The 24,465-nt window shown below is 40.6% G+C and overlaps 1 protein-coding gene across 1 annotated transcript in view; it reads left to right on the top strand.

The window, feature by feature from the left end:
- Positions 1–18,185, top strand: part of LOC110089474 (vitellogenin-1) — a 53,195-nt gene extending 35,010 nt beyond the window's left edge. Inside the window, exons 20-33 of the mRNA XM_020812572.3 lie at positions 2,657–2,792; positions 3,873–4,068; positions 5,237–5,349; positions 6,260–6,526; positions 7,925–8,086; positions 9,240–9,446; positions 11,272–11,414; positions 11,532–11,670; positions 13,089–13,221; positions 13,505–13,700; positions 14,836–14,930; positions 16,064–16,158; positions 16,278–16,434; positions 17,959–18,185. Of these exons, the coding sequence (XP_020668231.3) occupies positions 2,657–2,792; positions 3,873–4,068; positions 5,237–5,349; positions 6,260–6,526; positions 7,925–8,086; positions 9,240–9,446; positions 11,272–11,414; positions 11,532–11,670; positions 13,089–13,221; positions 13,505–13,700; positions 14,836–14,930; positions 16,064–16,158; positions 16,278–16,434; positions 17,959–18,005 (2,086 nt within the window). The 3' untranslated portion in view covers positions 18,006–18,185. The remainder of the gene's footprint in view (positions 1–2,656; positions 2,793–3,872; positions 4,069–5,236; positions 5,350–6,259; positions 6,527–7,924; positions 8,087–9,239; positions 9,447–11,271; positions 11,415–11,531; positions 11,671–13,088; positions 13,222–13,504; positions 13,701–14,835; positions 14,931–16,063; positions 16,159–16,277; positions 16,435–17,958) is intronic.
- The last annotated feature ends 6,280 nt before the right edge of the window (positions 18,186–24,465 follow it).

Here is a 24,465-nt window from a genome sequence, read left to right as displayed (position 1 = left end):
AAAAACCTACAGCAACCATCAGATCTTGGCCATGAAAGCCTTCGAGAATACAATTATACAGTTCCTGTTTCAGTCCTGAGGGTCACCAGAGGGACTTGATGTCAATGAACCTGATTGTAGGAAAGTTGTTGGCAAGCTGGGTGATGCACACACACACAAATCAAGGCTGGAACTCTTAAGTTAACCGTAATCTCTGCCTGCTGGTGGCACCATCACCCTTATGGAGGAATAGTTTATGCAATAGGATTTTGGCATTATGTCAGTGGAAGGTTTTGGTAATATAGATAATGGAGCACCTTTCTTTTGGAAATGTGCAGTCCTCCCTTTTCATTTCCCTTTCAGTGCAGCTCACATACAGCAGAAATATTCCTACTCTAGGCCTTCCTTGTAATGTTTCTTCTTCTGTAGAAAGCACCAGAATTGGCTGTTATGCAACTAATTTATACTGTCCTGTGTGATTCAGCAGACAGTGACATACGTAATCTATGAATGATCCAGCTGCCTTTGTTCAGTCTTCACAGTGCAGTGCAGAAGCAGTTGACTTGCTTGTTCCTACACTTGGCAGGGGGTTGAATTCGATGGACTTATAGGTCTCTTCCAACTCAGTTATCCTATGCTTCTATAATTATTCTTTGAAATAAAACTAAAAGGAAGGGAGGACAGGTGTAGGATGGCAATGACTTCCACTTGGGAGTCATAAGCCTGCAATTGGGTGATGATTTAAATTACTGAATGAGTGAAGTGAACTTTTTAAAAAAATTTCTTCTGCCCAGATAAGCCATTGTAAAATGAAAGGTGACTTGCTGCTTCTTTCATCCCCACCACTTTTCTTAAATGCAGTTTTGTTGCCGTTTTTATCCCTGAAGGTTCTAGCTAAGCTTAGCATGGAATGTGCCTGTCATGTGCTTTGCCAGAGAGAGAGAACTTAGGAAGAAAACAAAACCCACAGGTGATGGTGCGTTATTATTAATAATATGGCTTGTTTCATACAGAAGCACAACATCGTGTTCTCTGTGGTACCCTCAGCGGCACCGCAGGCACTGACAAAAGGAAGAGAGAGAGAGAGAGAGAGAGAAAGAGAGAGATGAAAAGAATGCAAATTGCCCTTTCAGGCAGAGCAGATTACATGTCTGCGCATCCTCACCAGTTGTGAAGCGCAGAAGGCGCAATGTGGGAACACCCCGGCCTCCAGTTCACAGGCAGAGAGGTCACTTCAGGACATCAGCATTTCAAAAACAACCCTAAGGCTACGGCATGAGTGGATATTATGAAACTTGAATGTGTATCTGTACATGTCTGTGTTTAATGTCTTTTAAAGAACCCTATCAACTGGACATGTATGTACTCATGGACAAAACGTCCACATTCATAGCGCCCATGAAGGCTAGTCCATTAGGAAAACAGGGTTGCTAAGCTCCAGCTGCCCCCAGCCAGTCCACTTCTGCCTGTTTTCTTTCCAGAGGCAGAGGGTCAGTCAGCTTCTGAGTGAATGCTTCCCTTACAGTCTTTATGTGTATGTGTGAATGTATGTTTGGCTTCCTGTGTGAGAGTGTGTTTGTGTGCCCACTTCTGCCTCTGGTTCTGCTTGTAGCCCTGGCCCTGTCCACCATTGGTAGCTGTCTCAACCCCCCCACCCCACCGATCACAATGGGCACTCATTAGTTGAATATAAGGAGAAAACTCCTTATAAAAATGCTGTGTATTAAAAACTCTTCTGTCGTTGCATACCTAGCACAAGCTGTAACCTTTATGCCAATTTATATAGGAACAATCCTGATGGATTTAGTGCTTTTGGGGGAGAAAGATAGAACATAGCTGCAGCAAACTGTGAAACATGTATTTGTTTTTAATAGGAGTGAGGTAAATGGGCTGTAGTAACAGTTGTTCGCATTTGTACCCATAGATTTAGTTAATTTTATCTTCATCATAAGTGGGAAGGATAGGATTGGATAAGAGAGAGCAACTTTTCCACAACTGTTCAGTGAGCATAACTAAGGATCTTAAAAATTCAAGACCGTAACCATTACAGTATCCCGGCAATATTACATACATCAGAAATATCAACAGTGAAAGATTTTTTTCTCATGTAATGTTGTTGCTTTAACTAATTAGTTGACTGATTTTTCCCCCTGCGGCCACAACAATAAACAGATTTTACTTTGCTCATAGTAAGAGAACAGCCCCAGAGTGCTGATGATTCTGTGACCTAGGAAACATCTTCTTATTTAGCTTGACCATATGGAATAAGCACAGTCACCATTACAAATTGATTTACCAGAGTTTTTTTTATTATCTTTTCCTTTGTTTGTAAGTTCTCTGTAGTAATACCCCATATAGGACAAAAACCTACACTGGGCTTTGGAAATAGGTAACCCACACCCAGTGGTCATGGTGGAAAGAACTGAAACAATGTGTTTGACACACTCTGTTAACATTTGATGTCATCATTAAGCTAAGTCTAAATATGTCACCCATATAAATTATAAACTCTTGATTTTGTTTTAAATACATGACCAGCCATGATCATGTGTACCATTTGTGAGGCAATTCACAAGAAACAGTCTTTCTTTAAGAAGCCCGTATTGCAAGATATAACTCAGTTCTTTTTAACATCCTCAGACATCTAATACAAAAATTCTCTCTCTCTATTCTGCAGTTTTCACACATCTGCTGTCACTTACAACATTGAAGAGACACTTGCTAAGTCAACTCCTCTTCTTATCCCTCAGTCAATGTCTAATATAATGAAGGAGGCTTTTGATTCTAGACCACTAAAACAGGATGAAATAGAGGTAACTCATACTGGGCTTTTAGACACAATGCTTTGCTTCAAAAAGGGCAAATGGAGACGCGAACAAGAGTAAACGGAGTGTGGTGATGGGTTCTAATTAATAGTACAATAAGTAAGGGACCTACTAGTTCACAATAACACTTGTATCATAGTGTGAATGTAGAAGCCTGCAAAGCATAGATGAAAAGCAATATATTTACCATGAAATACTGCCAGTTAATAGCAGATTTCCAGAACATTCAAAGTTCTTGCTGTGGGATTTGTTCAATAGTTCAGCAATTAGAATGGAGATGTGATATATAAGGAATCGACCAGTGCTTATTGTTTCAGGGAGGAATACAACAATTCTTAATGCCAAATAAAACAAGTGGCCCTGCTCCAGTTTATCAATTACTAAATCCTTTCAGGTTGGATCCAGACTTATTTTCTTTCTTTCTTTCTTTCTTTCTTTCTTTCTTTCTTTCTTTCTTTCTTTCTTTCTTTCTTTCTTTCTTTCTTTCTTTCTTTCTTTCTTTCTTTCTTTCTTTCTCTATCTATCTATCTATCTATCTATCTATCTATCTATCTATCTATCTATCTATCTATCTATCTATCTATCTATCTATCTATCTATCTATCTATATCTATCTATCTATCTATCTATCTATCTAACTTATATGCCACCCATTTAGACATAGTCTACTCTGGGCGACTCACAAAACACATAGTAAAAACTATTAATATATAATGACAATTTGCAACATTTACACAATAGACAATAGTTAAAAATAGAGGAAGAGAAGTTAAATAACGTCTGGACTTAGCTAGACAGACTCATCAAAATCTTTAGTAACTTATCCCATTGACTTCAATGGGTCTACTTAAACACATTGATGTTTGTATCCAGCACATTGACTTGTAACAGCTTGGGGATAACATTTTGATCATGTAGTGTTTGCTGTGCATGCTATTGAAGCAGAATGTAACTTGATGCAGTTCATCATGAAGGTACCAAGATAGTTGCTGATCTTTCTCTTTTTAAAAAGGGGGAGGGGCTACATGCCTGCTGATACTTAAATATGTTCCTTGTTAACAAATCCAGGACACACTTATAAAGTCAGCAGAAGCACAGTCACAACGCCACTCAGATTCCGTTCAAACAACAATGTGCTTTGAAACATGTACCTTTGGATGTGAGGCCTGTGTCAAGCGGTCAAATGCATATTCTGGATGCATGCTAGGTGACTCCCTCTACAACATCGTTGGTGAACACACTTTGAAACTAACCCTGAGGCAGAGTAAGTCTTATTTCTGCTCTATTTCAGTTTTATGGCTCAGACAGAAACTTTAAAAGTTCAGAATCACTGCTATGGATGCAATTATACCATAATTTCTCACAGGCTCCTTTACAACATATAATACAGTGAAACTAGTGACACATGTTTATGATAGGTATATTCCACCCAGTGGTGGATTTCCTTTTTAAGATCAAGAACTTAGATATTCGTTGCATTGAGTGACTCCATGGCTGCTTTGCCAAAGAACAAATTCCTTTGTTTTGAAAACATAATTAACCAACTTTGATAGTGGTGCTTCTGGTCGTGCTTTGTATTAAGAGAAAGATGAAATGTGGTAAGCACACTTGAAATGCACCAGCACCAGTCTAGTGAAAACAGGCAAATGGAGATGACTGCATTCCAGTTGAATGAATGGAATGAATTGGAAGTTGTTTTGAATGGCTCTATTGTGACTAACTGTGGGCATTTGGGGGTTCCTGCTTTCATTTTTAATCTATCCAAGACGAGGTTATTTTTTGCTCTCAGTCAACCTCCCTTCTCTCTGTCCTGCACACTGTTAAATCATGCTCTTCACACATTCATATACATATACCTATCTTCACATGGTCATGCATGCATGCACGGAAAATGAAAGAGCAGCCCTCTAAGCACAGGTTATTCTGTGCTGTTGGAAGATGGCCTGGATCACCTGTTCGTTTCATCCAGAGCTACATCTGCTATACATAGCTAGAATCGGTTTCTTGCTCTCCGCTAGATCAGGTGTAAAGCCCTGTCCTGCAATGACAGGATAAAGGCCTGCCATGGGGATGTCCTTTGATTTATATGCTTGTATTCTCCAAAGTTGTCTATTTTCGTAAAGTCCTACTGAAACCTGACCTGGCAACAAAAGGAAGCTGGATACCATATGAATTCTAAATTATTGTTTCAGTGCCTGATTGCTTCTTTTGCACCTATGTCAAGTGAGGTCACAGATCATGATTATTGGTCATAAGTGGCCCACACCAACATAGACCAGTCTCACCTGGTACACTGGACCAAAAAGAGTGGCAGCTTGCTTTGAACATGATCAGTGTTTCCATTTGGGGCGGGGAGAGGGGATTTGGTTTAGTCTGTCCATTGTAGGGCTTTTAAAAAGGAGCAGTGGAGTTAAAAATGTATCTACTTTCAGATGATCAAAAAGCACCAATTGAGAAGTTACGATTCACATTTCAAGGAGGTGCTCAAGAGAGAGTAGTTTTGCTGAGAGATGAAGAAAAGAAGTTGAGAATAAAGCACATTCAGGTATTTTGCTAGCATGTATTTTGGTGATAAAGCATGTTAGCATATTTTATGGTGAGGGTGGTCAGTCTCCAGAAGCAGAACATGGCCATCTCTGGATCTTTGTGGGCTGCACCCACACTTCTTCCTCTCACAAAAAAAAGTTTTCTTTTTCTGGTGAGTTCACAGAAGTCCTCTGTTATTGTACCCAGACTATGGAACTCTATCCCACAGGAGACCAGCAGGCCCCAACTCTGCTATCCTTCTGCAAGCAAACAAAAGCATTTCTCTTCAGACAGGCATCCCCTTAGTGATTAGCTGCCCAAGAGGATTTTTTTTAATTGAGTGTTGCATCTTGTTGTTTTGACTCTTTTTTTTAATTTTGGTTTTGTTTACCATTTTTAGTGTGATATTTGCTTGATTCTTTTTTAATGTTTCTTATTGCTTTTAGCTTTTAATTGTTGACATCTAATGTTGTAAAGGACCTTGGGTCCTTGTTAAGGAGAAAGACAGGGTAAATATATATGGTATTTTTCCATGTATAAGATGATACTTTTATCTAAAATCTTTAGATAAAAAATTGAGGGTTGTCTTATACACGGAAGGAAGCAGGAGGAATCGAAGAGCTGCAGGATCACAGCTCTTTGATCCTGCAGCCCTTTCATCCCTGCATTATCCCTCCATTCAGGGCTTAGGAAATGGAGGGATAAAGCAACGATGAAAGGGCTTCACGATCGTAGCCCTTTAATCGTGCAGCCTTTTCATGGCTGCTTTACCCCTCCAATTCCTAAGCCCCAAATGGACGGATAAAGCAGTGATAAAATTTTCTTATTTGGGGATGGGAAAGTGGGGGTTGTCTTATACATTGGGTTGTCTTATACTTGGAAAAATATGGCATATATGCTTTAGATATGTTAATTAAATAAATTTGTAGGAAGCAGAATTTGAGGATGCCAGATGGGGACAACTGAAGGAGGAAGACGAAGAGCAGGACCATGACACTAGAAGTAGCGAAAGAAGCAGCAGTGAAAGTGACCGCAGCAGCAGCAGCAGCAGCAGCAGTGATAGCAGGAGGAGCTGGAAGCGTGACAAGATTCGATTGCACATAATGCAGAAAGGTTTTGGCCAAAACCAACAGCTGCAGAGACCAGACATCAAAAATGATGAGAAACAACAAGAGAACAGGAACTCCTCCCATACAGTAGGTGTTTTCCTCAGAACTACTACAACTAAGAGACTATCCACCCCTTTATTTCTGAGCATGTATTTGAATAGCCATGCACAGACACAGACATAATTGCTTGTTTTTTAAAAGGTTGCTTCTCTGCTGCAGGAAAAATCAGCATAGCATTTTGGAGAGCTTCACCTCTTAAAGTTCCACTCTTCCCCTTTTTGTTGCTGTGAAGCCCACACAACACCCCTCTCCAAAAAACAAAACACCCAAAGGAAGTTTGGGAAAAGAATAGCCCATCCCTACGTTTTCTGCAACCCCATTAAAAAGGGCTTGGAAATTACATGACCAAAAAGATACATGTGTCAATATGATATCATCCTTTCTCGTGCTGCAATTTGGAGATTTTCTCTTTAGGGCTGAGGTACCAAAAAAAGGGGGGACGTGGTGGCAATGTGGGTTAAACCGCAGAAGCCTCTGTGCTGCAAGGTCAGAAGAGAAGCAGTCATAAGATCAAATCCACGCAACGGAGTGAGCTCCTGTCACTTGTCCCAGCTCCCGCCAACCTAGCAGTTCGAAAGCATGTGAAAATGCAAGTAGATAAATAGGTACCACCACGGTGGGAAGGTATCGGCGTTCTTTGCCTAGTCGTGCTGGCCACGTGACCATGGAAACTGTCTACGGACAAACAGTGGCTCTATGGCTTGGAAACGGGGATGAGCACCGCCCCCTAGAGTCGGACACGACTGGACTAAATGTCAAAGGGAACCTTTACCTTTACCTTACAAAAAAAAAGAGGACCTACCAAATGCCATACCTTTTCATTAGACAGAATCCTGTTGGAGGGGTAAATACATACGTAAGGGCACTGAGGCAGTGACTTCTCCCTCTTTGCTTGCCGTTAGAGATGGGTGTATTGGTATTCGTATACGAATATCCCCGCGCAGCTGGACATAACAAGGGTCCACTCACACGTCCTGCTGCAGTGCTGATCCCACTCATCCTTACAATCACACCCAGAGCGCTGCTCTCTTCCTGCTTGGCTGGCCACTCCAGGCAGGGGTAGGGAAGATGAGTCTCCCTGCACAGCTACCAAGTCCAGCTGTGCAAGGATATTTGTATACAAATACCCCCGTCTCTACTTGCCATCCATCACACCATCAAGTGTGTGAGAGGCCATGCCATTGCTTCCCTCCTCTGAGGAAGCTGAGGAGTGCCACAGCCAAAAGGACAGATGGATTCACTTGCCAGATCACATACCTGTGCTGCATGCAGCCAACAGGATTCTGGCCACAAAAATGCTTCCAAAACTAAGAGCTTAGGGCATGCAGAGAGAAAAACACCCTGCCTTTCACCAGGATACATCATGGTGTCTTCTCTCTCTCTCTCCTTCTCTCCTTCCCTCTCCTTACATATTTTGCAAATCAGGAAGACTCAAGCAGTTCATCATCTTCCTCTGAATCAAGAGGCAGCTCTAGCAGCAGCAGCCATTCCAGTAGTAGCAGCAGCAGCAGCCGCCGCCACCACCACCATTCCAGCAGCAGCAGCAGCAGCAGCAGCAGCAGCAGCGATTCAAGATGGTCACAGGAGGTACATGCAGAAATTTAATGCAATAAAAATAAATAAAATGTTACAGAAATAGGAAGAATCATGGAATGGAACCTCTCGAGTTTACAAGTTTGATTGTCACATCAGCCAGAATATTAATTTCTACATAAAGGGCAGTAGTATTATTTGTCCTTGGCAGTTCCTAATTATGTTTAAATGTCAAGTCCATAAGCCAGGATCCAATGAGGTGGTTCCACCAGTGGAACTGGGGATGGGTAGTTTTCTTCTGCAACCTGACGTAAGGGGAGGTCAGAGAGGAGCAGGATAAATTACTTGAGCACTAACTGAGTGGTGGATTTAAGCTAGGGGCAAACCTTTTCAGAAACAAACTGGCTCTTCAACCCCATGTTCATATTGGGTATTTAGAAGATTCGATCAAATGTACCTCATATATTCTCACGTTTTCAGAATGCATGTGTCCAGTTTCATTTATACATTGCCAAATACTCCCTTCACAGTTTTCTGCTTCAGGTAGCCTATTTGATCTGAAGACCAAATAGGCTCATGTAAATACTGAGGTAGTTTTCAAAAGTACATCTTCCACTGTATTTTGTTGCAAAGTTTTTAATTTCTGGCAAAACTCTTTTTGCTACCCAGTAGAAATACAGAGATCCACAGAGGAGAACAGCCACGAGTTCCCCTGAGTCCACCCCTTTCTCATTAACTGGCACTCAATAACTGATATTCTACACAGTTATGCAGCATTCAGCAGAAACACCCCGTCACAGGGATGAATTGGACCAAAGAATTGTGTTGATATTTGCACAAATGCAAACGATTTCCTATCTAGCCTGGGCATCTAAGTATTTTAAATCCATAACTGCCTGGAAACTAGTAGTCATGACCACTTATCGAAAGATTTGTTATCCATAGTAACCAACAGATCAATTCCAAGATCAGTGGTTCATTGGAAGATCTAATGTGCTCATGTTGCATATGCAAAAGCTCTTACAGAGCTCTGTCACTAGTGGTCCTAGTAGATTACCAAATAGGTGTCTTACTACGTGGCCTTTCTAAGCGAGCTACATCAGTGAGTTAGTTCTTGCACAAATCTCGCAGGAAAGTTCTGTTGATGAAAACAACTGATTATCATATGGATTAAAACAATGTCCTTCTATCTGCTTGTTTTTCTCAGATTCAAACCCAAGGACAGACATTCCTGCCTTATTTCACTATCATAGCTGAGGCACTTAGGACAGACAAGAAACTTCAGGGCTACAACTTCTCCATGTACATGAACCACGATATCTCCAAACTCCATCTCAAAATGATCGCAACTGAGCTTGCCAGACCGAAGTGGAAAGCATGTTTCGAAAGAATTCTGACACCATTCAAAGTCTGGGTAAACATACTGTCTTTCATTTGCCATTAACTGATTTTGAGATTTGAGAGCTGCTCTTCAGTAAAGCATCCAACGCTGCCCTGAATGAAATATTAACTGAGTGGTTAATATTAACTGAGAATAAAAGAGTTCAAAAACACATTTTTTAAAACATGCACTAAATAACATAGCAAAGCATTACACACTTCAGAGAAACTATGGAAGGATCCCTAATTAGTAGTGAGGTATATATTACTCTAGACTAAAGGTTTTCTAAGCCAGTAGAGCTACTGTTTATTTATTTATTATTTATTACAGGTGCCTCACATTACGACGTTAATTCGTTCCAGCGAACTCGCTGTAGAACGAAAACGTTGTAGCACGAAATAAAAAAGCCCATAGAAACGCATTAAAACCCGAATAATACGTTCCTATGGGCTTGAAACTCACCGTTCAGCAAAGATCCTCCATAGCGCCGCCATTTTCGGTGCCTCTAAAGCGAGGTATCCGTGCCTGAAAACAGCGTGCGGCCATTTTGTTTACCCGGCGGCCATTTTGAAACCACCAATCAGCTGGCCGAAAATGGGGGCTTTGCGATGATCGCTTCTCTGCAATCATTGCAAAGCAAATTTCCCCCATAGGGACCATCGCAAAGCGATCGCTTTTGCGATGGCAAAAAGTCCATCGCAAAGCGATTTCGTCGCTATACGGAGCGATCGCTATGTGAGGCACCACTGTTACATGAATGTATACACTGCTCCCATTGGTGCTATGTCACTACTCTGTGCAGTTCACAGTGAAATACACAATCAAAATAAAATAATATAATAAAACTGTATAACAAACTGCCACGTGAAAACAAAAGGTGCCAGGACAATGATGAAACTAAGCATAAGCTAAAAATAAAAATAACAGTAATTGGACAGAAATATACTACAGAAGCTGTGTGAGATAAAATAAGAAATAAGGGCATTTTATAGCTAAACAAATCAATGAATCAAAAATTGCTAAAAATTCATCAATTTGTATTTGTTGGAGCATTAATTCATATGAATACAAATCAAGGAATTAGCTATTTTTGAATGAATTTGGTAATTGATTTTTTGATTTGTGCCCATCTCTAGTCAACAATTACATTTCAAAAAGAGCTAGAAATTATTTAAGGATCCCATCAGTTTAGGGCAGCTAAAAATTTACAGAATAGGTAAAAGTTATATAGATTAGAAACATATGGCCTGCAATTAAAAGTTTCAAAATCCAGCAATACAATGAAGATATTGTGTTATAAGATCAATGAAACTGACAATTAAGGGCTATATCATCTGTTACTCTACTGACCAAAGGAAACCATAATTGAATTTGATTTTGCAGTTCCATCAATGGAAGTGTTAAGACACAGTGGCCCAAATTCTGTAGCGTGGCGTAGTAAATCACACTGGAGTAAGCCCACTGAATCAATAGGGATTCAGTGAATCACCTCCCACCTACGTTTCATTGATTCAAATGAGCCTACTCTATCTGTGACTTACTGCAGCATAAGTCGCAGTTAGAGTAGGCCCCACTTAATCAACTAGTCTACTCTAGTGTAATTTACTACACTAAATAACGGAATTTTAGTCAGCATATATTTGTTTAAAATATTTTTTTAACCTCACCTTTCTCCTTAAAAGGACACAATGTGGATACATGATCTCTTGCACAGCTGGTTGTACAACTGAAAACTACTCTTGGCTCACTCTATAAATCCATAGCCACTAGACCTTGTGCTAGCATAATGACCCTGTTGGATACAGACCTAGATTTCATTCATTTGGTAAGAAAGTATTTGTTTTCTTTCCTTCCAAAGAACAAGTTGAGCTGGGGCAATAAATGCCAGGACTACAAAATTGAACTAAAGGCTGAACTAGGACAAGTTATGAAACATGCAGCTCTCCAGATGAACCTGACGTGGTCAAAGCTCCCAGGCTTCATAGTGAAACGTGCTTCTTGGTATAACCACCCGTATATTTATTCTTATGCTAATTGCTGCAAATTTGTTTATATGTTTGTTTATTAGTTCGAAAGACTCCGACTGAATCCTACTTTCTCTGTCTCCATTTTTTCAAGGTATATGGGCTTCCTTTATGGTATTGCCTATGTTTCCGGCTTTTCATCAGTTTATGAGGAGAATTCTTCCCATAAGCTGACACTGAGAATAATTGCAACATCTCCATATACACATGCTGTGATCTTTAAAGTTCCTGGGGTATGTGCTTTAATGTCTCTATTCTCAAAGAATCAGTATGGTTTGTCTTCTTGCTTCGCGAGATCGATTGCACAATAAATGACCCAAGCATAGACCGTGCTGCACTCCTAGTGGTCCAAGGGTGAAGCACTGAGTACAATATGGGAATATAAAGAGGATAAGCCAAGATCTTCTCTTGTTTTTACTGTTCAGTCAACAGCTCCTTGTGTGCATTATTGTCTTTTTATACCAATTGTACAGGAGGGTATTGACTACCCCCTTGAACAAGCACAAGTCCTTTAATTTTTAACAGAGCAACCATAGAGCACTACTCTTGCAGAGAAGTTTAGTTCCAGGATTGCTAATAAGATTCTAGCCATAGACTCTATCCTGAATTACCAGTTCTGACCTGATTTCGAATATTTTTCTGTATGAGTTTACAGTTCTTTTTGGCTTCCATTATCTTCTTTGACAGCAAATAGTGGAGGATTCCCTGGCTTTCTATACCGTTTGCTGTTTGTTTGTTTTTTCAGGGAGGACGGAGCGTATTACTCCTTTTCCTTTCGAGGGACTGTTTAGAAATATGTCACAGTCTGACACAGTCTTTTTGTGGTATTAATTCTTCTGTTCAGTACCAGGAAAAAGATGAGAACTCTTTAAGGGTTGGCTAAGAAGGAGTGAAAGTTATATCTTTTGTTGTGCCAAGGAACAGGATTTCAGCCAATGAGCAGAAACTGCAGAGAGGCAGATCTAGGGAAAAACTTTAGGGAAAACGCCTTAACAGTGATTGTTATTCAGTAGTGGAACAGTCAGGGGAGGGGTATACCTTTATTTTGATCAAAGACTGTATGGCCTTTGATCAAAGGGATATGGTTGTGACATCCTGCATTGCTGAGCTTTGACTGGACAGGGAGTTCAGCATATCCCGTCATTAAGATCTAAAGCAATATACAGGATTCTAGGATCGGATTTCAAGACCCATCCCTCCAAACAAATTTCTCCGCATCCACTGTTTCAGAAAGTACAGATGACACAGTGAGGAAAGTGAACAGGATCACCCTGAGTGACCAGGCTGTCTGAAGTTTATCTTGTCATACTCACAGATGCCCTGCTATCTGTTTTGCAGTCTTAAGTACTGTGAGATACTTTGTGGCTAGTATGTTCCCAATCCCACCTTAGCCCCTGCACAATGATGTTGAGGGGCTGTTGCTGGCTTTCTGGAAAGGAGTGCAATTTCTCTCTGTGTTGGAGGGTCTGGTTCTTGCATTTAAATGGAATTCTCACAGCTCAATAGCTAAAGTGGTGAGTTAGGGAAATTTGAAAAATAGGCATGCTTTTGTATTTCTGCTTAAATGTTAATTCAAGATGCAAGCTTAATGGATATAAAATTTTATATATTAGCCATATGGATCCTAATCTGTTCATTATTTCTGCTCTAGGAAACCTTTTACAAGGATGCTTTCTGTGCTCCATTTGTTTTACCAAACTTCACAGTCCCTTATTATGAGAAGTCACTGCCAAACACCTTGAACATCCTAGATTTAGCTTCTTGGATAGCCCAAGGTGATCAAGGTAAATGAATACTCATTTAACACCAATTATCCAGCTTTATGAGCTTTTGTCTACCTCTGACTTACAACAGCCCTTTCTTTTCAAATGAAAATTCATAGATCTCACCAATTGGAAGGAATGGAACCTGAATCCAAAGGGGAGATATATATATTCTATGTTATATATATAATGTGTGTGTGTGTGTGTGTGTAAAAAATATTAACCTTCACCATATTAACCACTATGTAATTGTCACTATGTTCACTATTGAATCTGACACAAATCATATTTCCTGTCTTATCAGCGGTATGTGAGGTGGGTGAAGACACAATTGTAACATTCGACGATAAGGTGTTCAACACTACTCTCAGAAATCAGGACTGTGACCTACTTGTTGTCCAAGACTGCAATAAAAAAGCAAATTATCATCCACAATTCCGTTTATGGACAAGAAAGTCTGATGGACATTCAAGAGAGATTCTACTTAATTTAACTAATGTGTAAGTTTTACCAAATGGAAACACTGTTCTGTTGAAAATGAGAAATTTTATATCCATTAAGTTACTTAGGCTGCTTTTAAAATAATACAAAGCTTTGCTGTTGTCTCTGAACCAAGCTCTTTTTAATAATCTCTTCTGGCATTGATTATTGTAAGGCTGTTCATCATATTTTCCACTTCTGGTCCTCGGTGAGAAATGAAGATTCATAGATCTCATGCACAGAGAGAAACATATCAATCCAATTATGACCCAGAGAAAGATGTTCAATCTCTGAAACAATTCTGGGATTGCAGCGAATAAAGAAAAAAAGTTTTTGTGTCAGAATCCAGTATTCAGATCCCAGCTCATCTATAATACTTAGCAAGTGGCCTACAAAGGGGTAGATAAACCTTTGCTGGTTAGAATGATTGGAACTGGAATACCTGAAGGACTAAAGGTTCCCCATCTCTAATCTCATCAAATGATTGCCACTCAGCCTAGCCTACCACATGAAGCTCTTTTATGATTTTATCACCCTTCTGGATCTCTTAGAAGAAGGGCAGGATGCAAATATAACAAATCCATTGTTGCATGCCAATCATGACAAGGGCCATATGGAGTGGCCTGTTAATCATTGTATATTCATTGTGACTTCCTTTTTGTGCTAGAGGTAGACCATTTCCATAGATCAAAACTAGATGAATGAAGGTTATTAATATTGCTTTTGAAAGGGCACAATCATGTAACTGGAGTAGTGGCAACTATGTTAAAACTCTGGATTTGCTTTCTCACTTGGCGTGGCCTGTGCGTTGTGTATCTCTCCTCCTCTAGTGGTGCATCCACACTAATAAAGCTCCACTGGCCGCACAATAATGCACAGTAATGAGCCACAGAATCTAGGCTGGATGATGTGCAATCACTCTGCTATCATTTGAACAGCATCAGACCTGCACCATGTAGTTAGTGCTTCGGATTTCCAGTGTCACACTTCAACCTTTCACTTCTGTTACACTTCCAGACTTTCTAACTAAAAACTATGACAAAACAGTGTCCAGTTACATGGTAAATATATACATTAAATCTTGGGTTTCTGCTTTGTTTTTCCCCCATTCTAACAAAACGTTGCTTTTTTTCTCCCCATCCCTGTCTCTCAAAGCTGGATCAAAATCTTACCTTCCTTGGACACACTTCTTGTATTATACAACGAACAAGCGGTGCTTGCAGATACATCGCTATTTGTGGATGTCAAAGGTATCACATCTTTCTTAAACACAATAGATTTGAGGACACCTGAGCAAACCTTTAGCCCAAGTGCTCTAGCCACTTTCTTTTCATGTTTATATATAAAAACAGGTTTTATGTTCATAGTGGCCAGAAAAAAGGTGATTTTGCATCTCTGACCCCAGGCTCTAGACAAGAACAGAAGAAGCTGCCATACGCTGAGTTATAACCCTTGTAGCTCAGCATTGGCTAGCTGAAGCTCTCCAAGGTTTTAGACAGGTTTCTTGTCTCCACCTAAACTTTTTTAATGGTCATCATCCCAGATAAGTTTCCAAAATTGGATGGTATCCAATATTTTAGCAGTAGTATGAAAGTATTTTATTTTATTTTGTACCATTTGTAGGCTGCTTTTCTCCCAGTGAGGGAATCCAATGTTGCTTACAATGTTAAAATAAATAATAATAAAAACAAAATAAAGATTTTTGAAAAACTGAATTATATTTATAATTCAAAATCCATTAAGTAATAGAAAACATTTAAAACTAGAGATGGGCACAAACTGAGGTTCAGTAGTTCGGCACAGTTTGTTTGGCTACACAGCTGTTCCATGGGCACCTCGGCTTCCCTTGTTTTGCCTCTTCTGATGGACACCCATTCAAAGGCAGCAGTGTGGCTTCCCAGCCCTGCCTCCTCTGGGTGCTGCCTTTGAGTAGGTGCCCACCAGAGGAGGAAGGGCAAGGGGAGCCAATATGCCCATAGAACAGCTATAGAGCCAAGCTGCCCACAAACCACACTGAACCGCCAAACTGCTGAACAAAAAGACAAAAAAGGAGAGGGGGGCATCTCCTGAGGGAAAGCATTCCACAACTTGGGAGCAGCCACAGAGAAGGTCCTCTTTTGGGTCCATGTCAGCTGTGCCTGAGATGACAATGGCACAAAGAGAACGGCCTTTCAAGCAGATCTCAAGGACCAGAAAGATTCATATGAGACATATGCATAGTACAGTACAAGCGGGAGGTTCCTCCATTCAAACCATGGGTTATCAAAAGTATACACAGATGATGTCTTTCTGTCTGGGTGGGTGGAAAGATAGGCATGCTGTCAATAAGTATTTTTGCTCAAGGAGTAGGCAAGCTGTTCTCAAATACCCCATCTCTTCACAGCGAGCATCAAGATTTACCGAAACGAGACCACTGTTGTCATTGAGGCTCCACAACATGGACTAGCAAATGTAACATATGATGGCTCCCTGCTGAGGGTAAGCCCACCAGCTTGCTGCTTTTGTGCTGAAATTTCCTGCTTCTTTCCTTTGATGTATTGCATTGTAAAAAAAAAAATACAATGACCGTCTACAGCAAGAATCCCTTATTCATTCAGGTTACAGTCACTTCAATGATGAAAGGCAACACCTGTGGACTTTGTGGAGACAACAATGGAGAACAAAGAAATGAACGTCAGATGCCCAATCGAAAACTGGCATTAAGTGACATGGATTTTTTCAAATCCTGGAGTTTAACAGGCAGCTGTGCTGCAGGTCAGTGAAACATGGAAATTGTATCAGTCCTAGATGGCAAATGTTCCTTTGAAGAAGTTACTCTGGCCATCACAATGTCATCATAGGATGATTTTTGAAACTTTCTTCAGAACAACCCGTAGCGTAGAATGTTTGAAAGCATTAATTAGTCGCAAATTCCTGATGGGGACTCGTGCTTTCATTTTAAAGAGGAGGAAATCACAAACTGGATCAGCTCAAGGTCAAACTGGAAAATGAAGGGGAATGAATGTTCTCCATGATTAATCTGTTTTCCCTCGTACATGCCTCACCAATCAGATTCGAAAATTAAGCTAAAGTTTACTTTCTAATTGTGAATCACATCACAAAGTCTGCCACCTGCAACATATTTCATCAATGAGGGAAATGATGTACCATGACAAACTCACCTCTTTCATCTCTTTGGAGAGTACCTCTGCAAAAAACATGGTAAAAGTCATAATGTACTATGAATCTCAGCCCATACATTACTGCTTAAAGGGATTGACCCAAGATGCATTACAACCTTTTCCCTATACTCCATAGTGACAATGACAAGAGATACTGTCAGGGAGCAAAGAGTACTAGTTCCAGTGTGACCCAAGGGTTTGGCGATGAATTGGGCTTGGCTCCCAATGGTTCATTGCTTCCAAACTTCGTTTCTTAGCATCCTGCCCCTCTAATTTCAAATTTGAATGTCATCTGTTTCCGGTTCTGAATGAGTGTCATTGCATCCAGATGCGTCTTACATTTTCTTTTCGTGGAAAGTACAAGCTTTCCCACGGGATCAATACAACTGTGACTGAATACAGTGCAGAGTGGTAATTCTAATTTCACTGGGGTAGTGCTGAACCTGTTGGGGGTCCAGCAACTTGGACAACTCCTTTGAAGTTTGGAATGGATGCATACCCCAACAAAATCAGAGCCACCATCCTAAACCAATTGAATGACTAGATATGGCCATGTTTGGATGGGCACCTGCACTATGGGCTAATATTCCGATGATGTTGTGGAAAGGTTGAGCAATAAGTACTCCTTCCAGTTATAGATATAGTACAGTAGGATTACCATATCTGCAGAATCAGTACCTGCAGTTTCATTTATCCACTGCCTGGAAATATTAAATAACCAACAAACAAACACACACACACACACACACACACACACACACACACACTCACAAAATATAGGTTCCCACACTGTATTACCAGAACTGGCCACTGGAAGGAAACAGAGGCTATGGTATATATAGTGTTTCTGCACCCATGCTTTTTGACTTTCATGGGGGGGGGGGCTTGGAACTGAACCCTTGGATATCGTGGTCCTACTATAATGAAAATTAGATTCCTGTACCATTGAAATATTCCACACTTATTCACCCCATCATTTGGATTTATTCAGGTTTTCTCATTCAAGGTGGGCATGTCATAATTTATTTCATAGAAGTGCTTGTGACTGTAGCAATGTATGAGTTTGCTTGGGAAATGATCTGCAATACACTGAAGATTTTTATTTCTTTTCTGATAGAAGCCAGAACCACTTTGTCTGAGTCTGAGAAAACGTTGGCATCGTGACCCTGGGTGATGACAGGCAGGACCTTTTGAGAATTGCCCTGATAGCAACTAAACACAGATGTGAAAGTCCTATTTAAATACGAATGCATTAATTAATGTTAATATGAATTAAATTAAATCAAATATGCCATGCACCTTATGAAGTTCTCAATAAAATATTGCACATTTAATAAATATAAATGGTCTTATTGTTTCTTATGGCCAAACCATCAGGCTGGAAATATTTTACAGACAGTGGGAGTGGGGGAGAAAGAATAATTTCTTGTTCATTAGTAATTAGTCATCTCAATAACCTTTCAGACAAAAACAAAAACAGGTTAACATAATCCTTTAGGAACTGACTGACAAACTGTCATGCCAGCATCAGAAAACAGATTGTTTGCTTTCAAAAAACCAATGATACCGTTACACTATTTCCCATATAACCAAACACAGTAGCAGGATCAGAAGGTAGAGGCATTAGATGCTACAGTGCTATGTGTACAAATCTAAGACTATTGTGCCCCCTCTCACCCTCTTCTCCTCTGGTGCAACTGAAAAGAGGAGATCTGAAACATTTGCTACCTATTTCCAGAAGCTGTCATTCATTATGTCTGAATCCAGCCAACCATAAACAACTGTAACTAACCAAATAAATCATCTTCAAACAATGGGTTATGATCTTGGTTTGTTCAGATGGTCAGGACTAATTGCAGCTCCAACTTGGACAACATGACATATTTTGGAAGTATCTACTTCTATTTTCAAGTAATCAGTCTCCTCATAACAGCACCAGAGGAGGAATGGGGAGAAAAGAACAGGCATGTAATTATGTAACTATGCTTTCATATATCAAAATCAGACCACCAACTGGTATTTGCACATGAAGAGACTTTTTGTCTTCTTCCATACTAGCTAGTAGTCTATTTTTTTAATAATACAAAACATTTTGTTTTCCTTCTTTTTCCTGAGACCTTTAAACTAAGAGCGCTCCCTCATTTGAGTCAGATTTATATACATTTCTGCTTTATATGATATGGAATTTAAAAAAAAATCATCCTCCCAGGCTATGTAATGGATAACAATAACTTGAGACCAGCCTGTATAGCTATGGTCAAACTGGTGTCTCCAGAGGAAGGCAATGGTAAACCACTTCTGAGTATTCTCTGCCCAGAAAACCATGGAAACAATCACCATCAGTCAGAATTGATTTGATGGCTCACAGTTATTAAGCTGACCTGATAACTCAGTGAGTTAGGTACCTGGCTGTGGAGCTAGAGTTTGTGAGTTCAATTCCTCAACTGTGCCTCCCAGAAGAGCCATCCTGTACGGCCTTGGACAAGGTGTCCAGTCTCAGGATGCCCCCAGAAGAAGGGAAAGATAAACAACTTCTGAGTACTCCCTACCTAGAAAACCCTGGAAAGGGTTGCCATAAGTCAGAGTTGACTTGACAGCACACACTTAATATTAATAGCTTGATATAATTACACCCCCCCCTTTAACTCCAGCTCGCAACATTTTTTTTGCTAGTACACAAGAAAATACAAACTAGCTCTGTTGATCTTTGGAGAATTGTTTTCTAACTTCTGTTCCTGATGGAAACAGAGCTTAATCCTAGCCTAGAGTAACCTCTCCATAAAAAGTTAATCAAATCTATTTTTCCTGGGGATTAAACCAACTATTGGTTCATTTTAAGGGATGGGCATGAACTGCCCTTTGGCAGTTCAGCGTCGTACCTGCACAGGTGTCCCATGGGCATTCTGCGCTTTCCTCCGAGCCACTTCTGGGCGATTGCCCACCAGACAAGGGGACAGGGCAGGGAAGCCTGCTCTGCAGCCCATGACTGGGTAATTGCTAGAGAAGGTGGAGGAGGGAAGCATGTGGAGCCCTCAGAACATCTGTGTGGGCACCGCACCAAAGTGGGCCAAACCATCAAAGTGTGATCCATGCCCGTCTCTAGTTCATTTCTTTCTTCTTTGCCCCTTTTTTGTGGAGTGGAACTGGATGGACACATTTTCACTAACCAGAAGTTTAAAATCTTGTTTTGAAGAAGCACTTGCTGTTTTTAATTCTAACACAGACCTAACCAGAATTTAAGGGAAGAAATGTGAAGTTAATTTTCCTGCACTTCAAACAGTGCAAGAAATATACATCTAGTTTTTGAAGTGCAGGGAAGCGTGCAATCTGCTCTTACGTTATTTCTGTTTTGTTACCTGCTGTTACATTATATCCAGAATGAGGTAGCAATTACCAGGCTGTGTTAAATTTTTTATATATCTTCAAAAGCCTTGACCATTTAGTGGACAATGACAGAAAAGCAGGACAAAAAGAGGCCAGTCAAAGTATTTAAAGATCCTGGGTTGTTGGTTTTTTACAAAACAAAAAGCTTCACAATCTCATACGCATTTGATCATTCAGACCACTGGTCATTGTGTATACATTATACATGTGACTAAAGATTATCACAAACCACCAGTTCATTGTTTCATGTCAGATCGTTCTTTGGCCAAAAAGGTGTTTGGCGCTTCCTGGTCCTGCCTCCTCTGGTTGGCAGACACAGGCAAGCTGGGGCACTGCCTCTGAGTGGGCGCCCTCTGGAGAATGCAGGGCTGGGAAGCCCCACACACCTACAGTTGTGTCTCACTAGACGATGATAATCCGTTCCACTGAAATCGCTGTTTAGCAAAATCGTTGTCTAGCGAAAAGCATTTCCCCATTGGAATGCACTGAAACCTGTTTAATGCTTTCCAATGGGGAAGAATCGTTGTCTAGCGAAGATCGGCCATAGGAAAGCCACTTTGCGAACCGCTGATCAGCTGTTTAAATTGCTGTCTTGCGAAGCTTAGGCCCTGAAAACACCTCTTTGCAAAGGCAGAGGGAGTTGTCAAAATCGTCGTTTAGCAGAAATCGGTTTGCGAAGCAGGGAACAAACATTGTCCAGCAAAATTCCCCCATAGGAATCACTGTTTTGCTATAGCGATCACAAAAAGCCAATGTCTAGCAAAAAGACTGTCATGCGGGGTAACTGTCTAGTGAGGCACCACTGTATTTGGTCAAAAAACGAACAGCCAGACTGGCAGTTTATGCCCATCTCTACAGTTGACACAACAAGGGCAAGCATGACCCTAGAAAACTATAAATATCATTAAGATTTGTTTTCCTAAATTTCATTGTACCAACCATCACATGGAAAAAATATTCATGCCACTAAATCTCACCCCACATGAATCACCTCCTGTGTTAAAGGTACACATGAGAGAGCTCGCAGGCCATGCTGGGTAAAAGCGACACATATTTTAGCCATGTTACACATAAGCCACATATCTGATATCGCTTCTGTTATGAAAAGGATAAAAGAATGACAATGAACACTAGATCAAAGCTCACTACTGGTTCAATACAATGTTTAAAGATAGATTGATCTGACAATGGCTTCACTTCATCCTGCAATAGCTGGGTAATTCTTAATGTCAGAACTGGAAATGAACACAACTGACAGAATATCCCTGCACAGGTCTACTCAGAAATTCAATTAAATTATATGGTGCTTAATCTCAGGTTAGGAAGTATAGGGATAAATAAGGGATATCACAGTTGACAAAGTGCCATCTTTCTTCCAGGAGGAAATGTGGGGGAAGGATGAGCATAAATGACAGCAATAAAGGTGTCTTTCCCTCTCGAGAATTCACACAGAGAGACCTAGACTGGCCTAAGACATTTTGCTTCCTGAGACAAAGCCTCCTCTACTGCACGCAGTGTGCCATTTCCCATATTCGGAAGCACATTGTCTGAAAAATATATTTCCAGTGTCCTCAATCACTGTTATTTATTGCAATCTCCTGCAACACAGAAGGCCTAATATTTAAATGAAGAGTCTCAGGATTGTCCTGGCCTCTGAGGTGGTGATGTGGGTGCCAACAACTCTTCCCAGGTTCTACTCAAGACTGAAGGCATTCCTTCGGTTCTGCTAACAAGGCCTGCTAGTACAGGTGTCTTTTAGGAGTGCTGCTTCTTAAAATACATTACAAGGCTTATCGTTCCTCAGGAATACCAGCAGTTCTGATTACTGTGGAATGGGTGAAATAATTAACGGCCATAACTAAAATGCACTGGTCTTTCCTCATTTTGAAATGTTAGCATTTGCCTTGGATCCAGGACCAGGAATGGTGCCATGAATCTTCTCTCTTCACCCAAACATCTCTTCCTCTGATGTGAAGGGAGGTTTTACCACTGTGTTGGGTTTTACTCTGCTCTAAATCTATCACTGGCATTAAACTAGCAGAAGTTTTCAAGCCTTCATTTCTCTGTTCCTCAGTCATTTACACACAGACCACAACCTCTCCGTGTCCTGGAGCAGCAGAGTGCTTTCGTATCCTTGTGGCTCGCCTCTGGGGTTAAGCATGAAGTAAGCAACTGTTAGGTTTTTGTTCTGCCTGCGACCAGTGGGAAGCACTACCCAGTTACGTGGTTCATTCAAAGACTGAGCTGGTACATTTGGAAACAAGGGAACCTGGGAATATCTGTAGCCGCCAACCAGCTCTGGAAAAAGAGGTGAAGGGTGCGTGCTGAGAGGAAAGAACAGTGGTGCAAAAGTTGTTTGGTTTTACCTTTGGTGGCACAGAAAGCGGCAGCCATTCTGTTACACAAAGCTCTGCTAAAAATGCAACTTCAAATAGCCTTTTTTTTTTTTTTTGAAGGGAGGGGGAGATGAAGGACAGGAGGGTTTCTATGGGAGCACCGGAACCGTAGCCAGGACAGTTCTGCCTTTTCTATTCAGGACAGAGGTTAGACACGTATTATATTATTTCCATTTTTAAAAAGCTGCTTTCATTTTTTACCTCAGCTATTCTGAAGACGACAATTCACATTCATTAGCGGCCCCATACTGAGATAGCTGAGCATCTACTCAAAGGCAGAAGAGGCCCACAGATGCTCCTGGCTGTGAAATCCAAACATAATGAAATCAAGTAATATGCCTTGAACTGGATGAGGAGAAGAATAAACTCACATGAAAATCCGTCTTCCCTCAAAACTTCAAAATGATGTCAGAAGTATCAATACTTTAGTATTCCTTTCCCTAATGTATCTGTACATACACAGTAGTAAGAAATATGCTCGGTATTCAGACTTAAAGACCACTGGAAATTATTCCTGATCTGTTTTTGAAAGTTAAACCTAACTATATACAAACTTCTTAACTGTACACCACCATCCTAGCTTTTAATCAATTAATAACTGTGTGCTGTCAAGACAATTCTAAGTTATGGCAATCTTTTTCAGGGTTTTCTAGCCATAGAGTACTGAGAAGCAGTTTGCCATTCCCGTACAGGCGTTCAATGTGTTCTCAAAGGCTTTCACAGCTGGGATCTGATGGTTGTTGTGGGTTTTTTGGGCTGTTTGGCTGTGTTCTGAAGGTTTTTCTTCCTGACAAGGACAGGTGATCATTGCACACACACAGAAAAAAAACTAGCCAACAACACCCATCAATCACAGTGACAGATCATTCCCTCCCCTTATCACAACAAAACACCCATAACGAAAAACACTCTGATCACAGGAAAAACACCCGATCTCCTGAAAAGAACACAAACCCTGATCCTAGCTATGAATACTCAACAATCCCACACACTACACCAGAACATAGACAGAATTCTAGCTCCTGTCCTGTGAAGATGCTGGCCCCAGAGACTGGCAAAACATTAGGAAGAAAAACCTCAAGAACACGGCCAAGCAAACTGGAAAACCCACAAAAACCAAGTTTACTATTCCCTTCTTCTGAGGGTGTCCTGGGGGCTGTGCCGCTTGTCCAAGGTGACATAGGTTGGCTCTTTCAGGATGTACAGTAGGAACTGAACTCCAAACCTCTGGCTTCACAGCCAGATACCTGATTCACTGATCTATCCCTGCTAATGTACAACAAGAATATACTGGTGGTTTTGAAGCACTGCGGGTGAAATCTCAATGAATTCCTACAAATTTACTTGATCTTGTTTCATAGCATCACAAAGCGGTTGCCCCAAAATATGAAAATCAAGAGCTCAAAACATAATTGTGGTGTATTATTATATGTCCTTGGCCAATTTCCTCGAAATGTTCCCTTATTAAAATCAATCCTAACAAGAGCCTGTACATTTTCATGTACCTTCTGTAAATTTCTCAGCTATTTCCGGCACATCCACATTCTCTTTCTTGTGCTGCCTGGGAAGTGTACATGGCCATGATCAGCATCACCATCATTCCATAGAGAACACATGGACCTTTCTTGAAAGTTGGGCCATGAGTTCTGTTTGAGTATCTAAATACATACTTTCTACAAAGCATCTCTATAGAAAGTTTTTTGTACTAGCAAAAGGATGCAAATCAACTCAACAGAAACAGGAACCAACAACATAAGTAGCTCATGACCAGGCAGTGAACTCCCCTCAACAAAAACAACTGGGATGAGCTGTGCCCCTGTGCTAGTCCACAAGTCAACGCTACC

The sequence above is a fragment of the Pogona vitticeps genome, chromosome 4, assembly GCF_051106095.1.
Source record: "Pogona vitticeps strain Pit_001003342236 chromosome 4, PviZW2.1, whole genome shotgun sequence".
In the NCBI taxonomy this organism is placed as follows: domain Eukaryota; kingdom Metazoa; phylum Chordata; class Lepidosauria; order Squamata; family Agamidae; genus Pogona; species Pogona vitticeps.
This window is presented reverse-complemented; position numbering and strand designations above follow the sequence as displayed.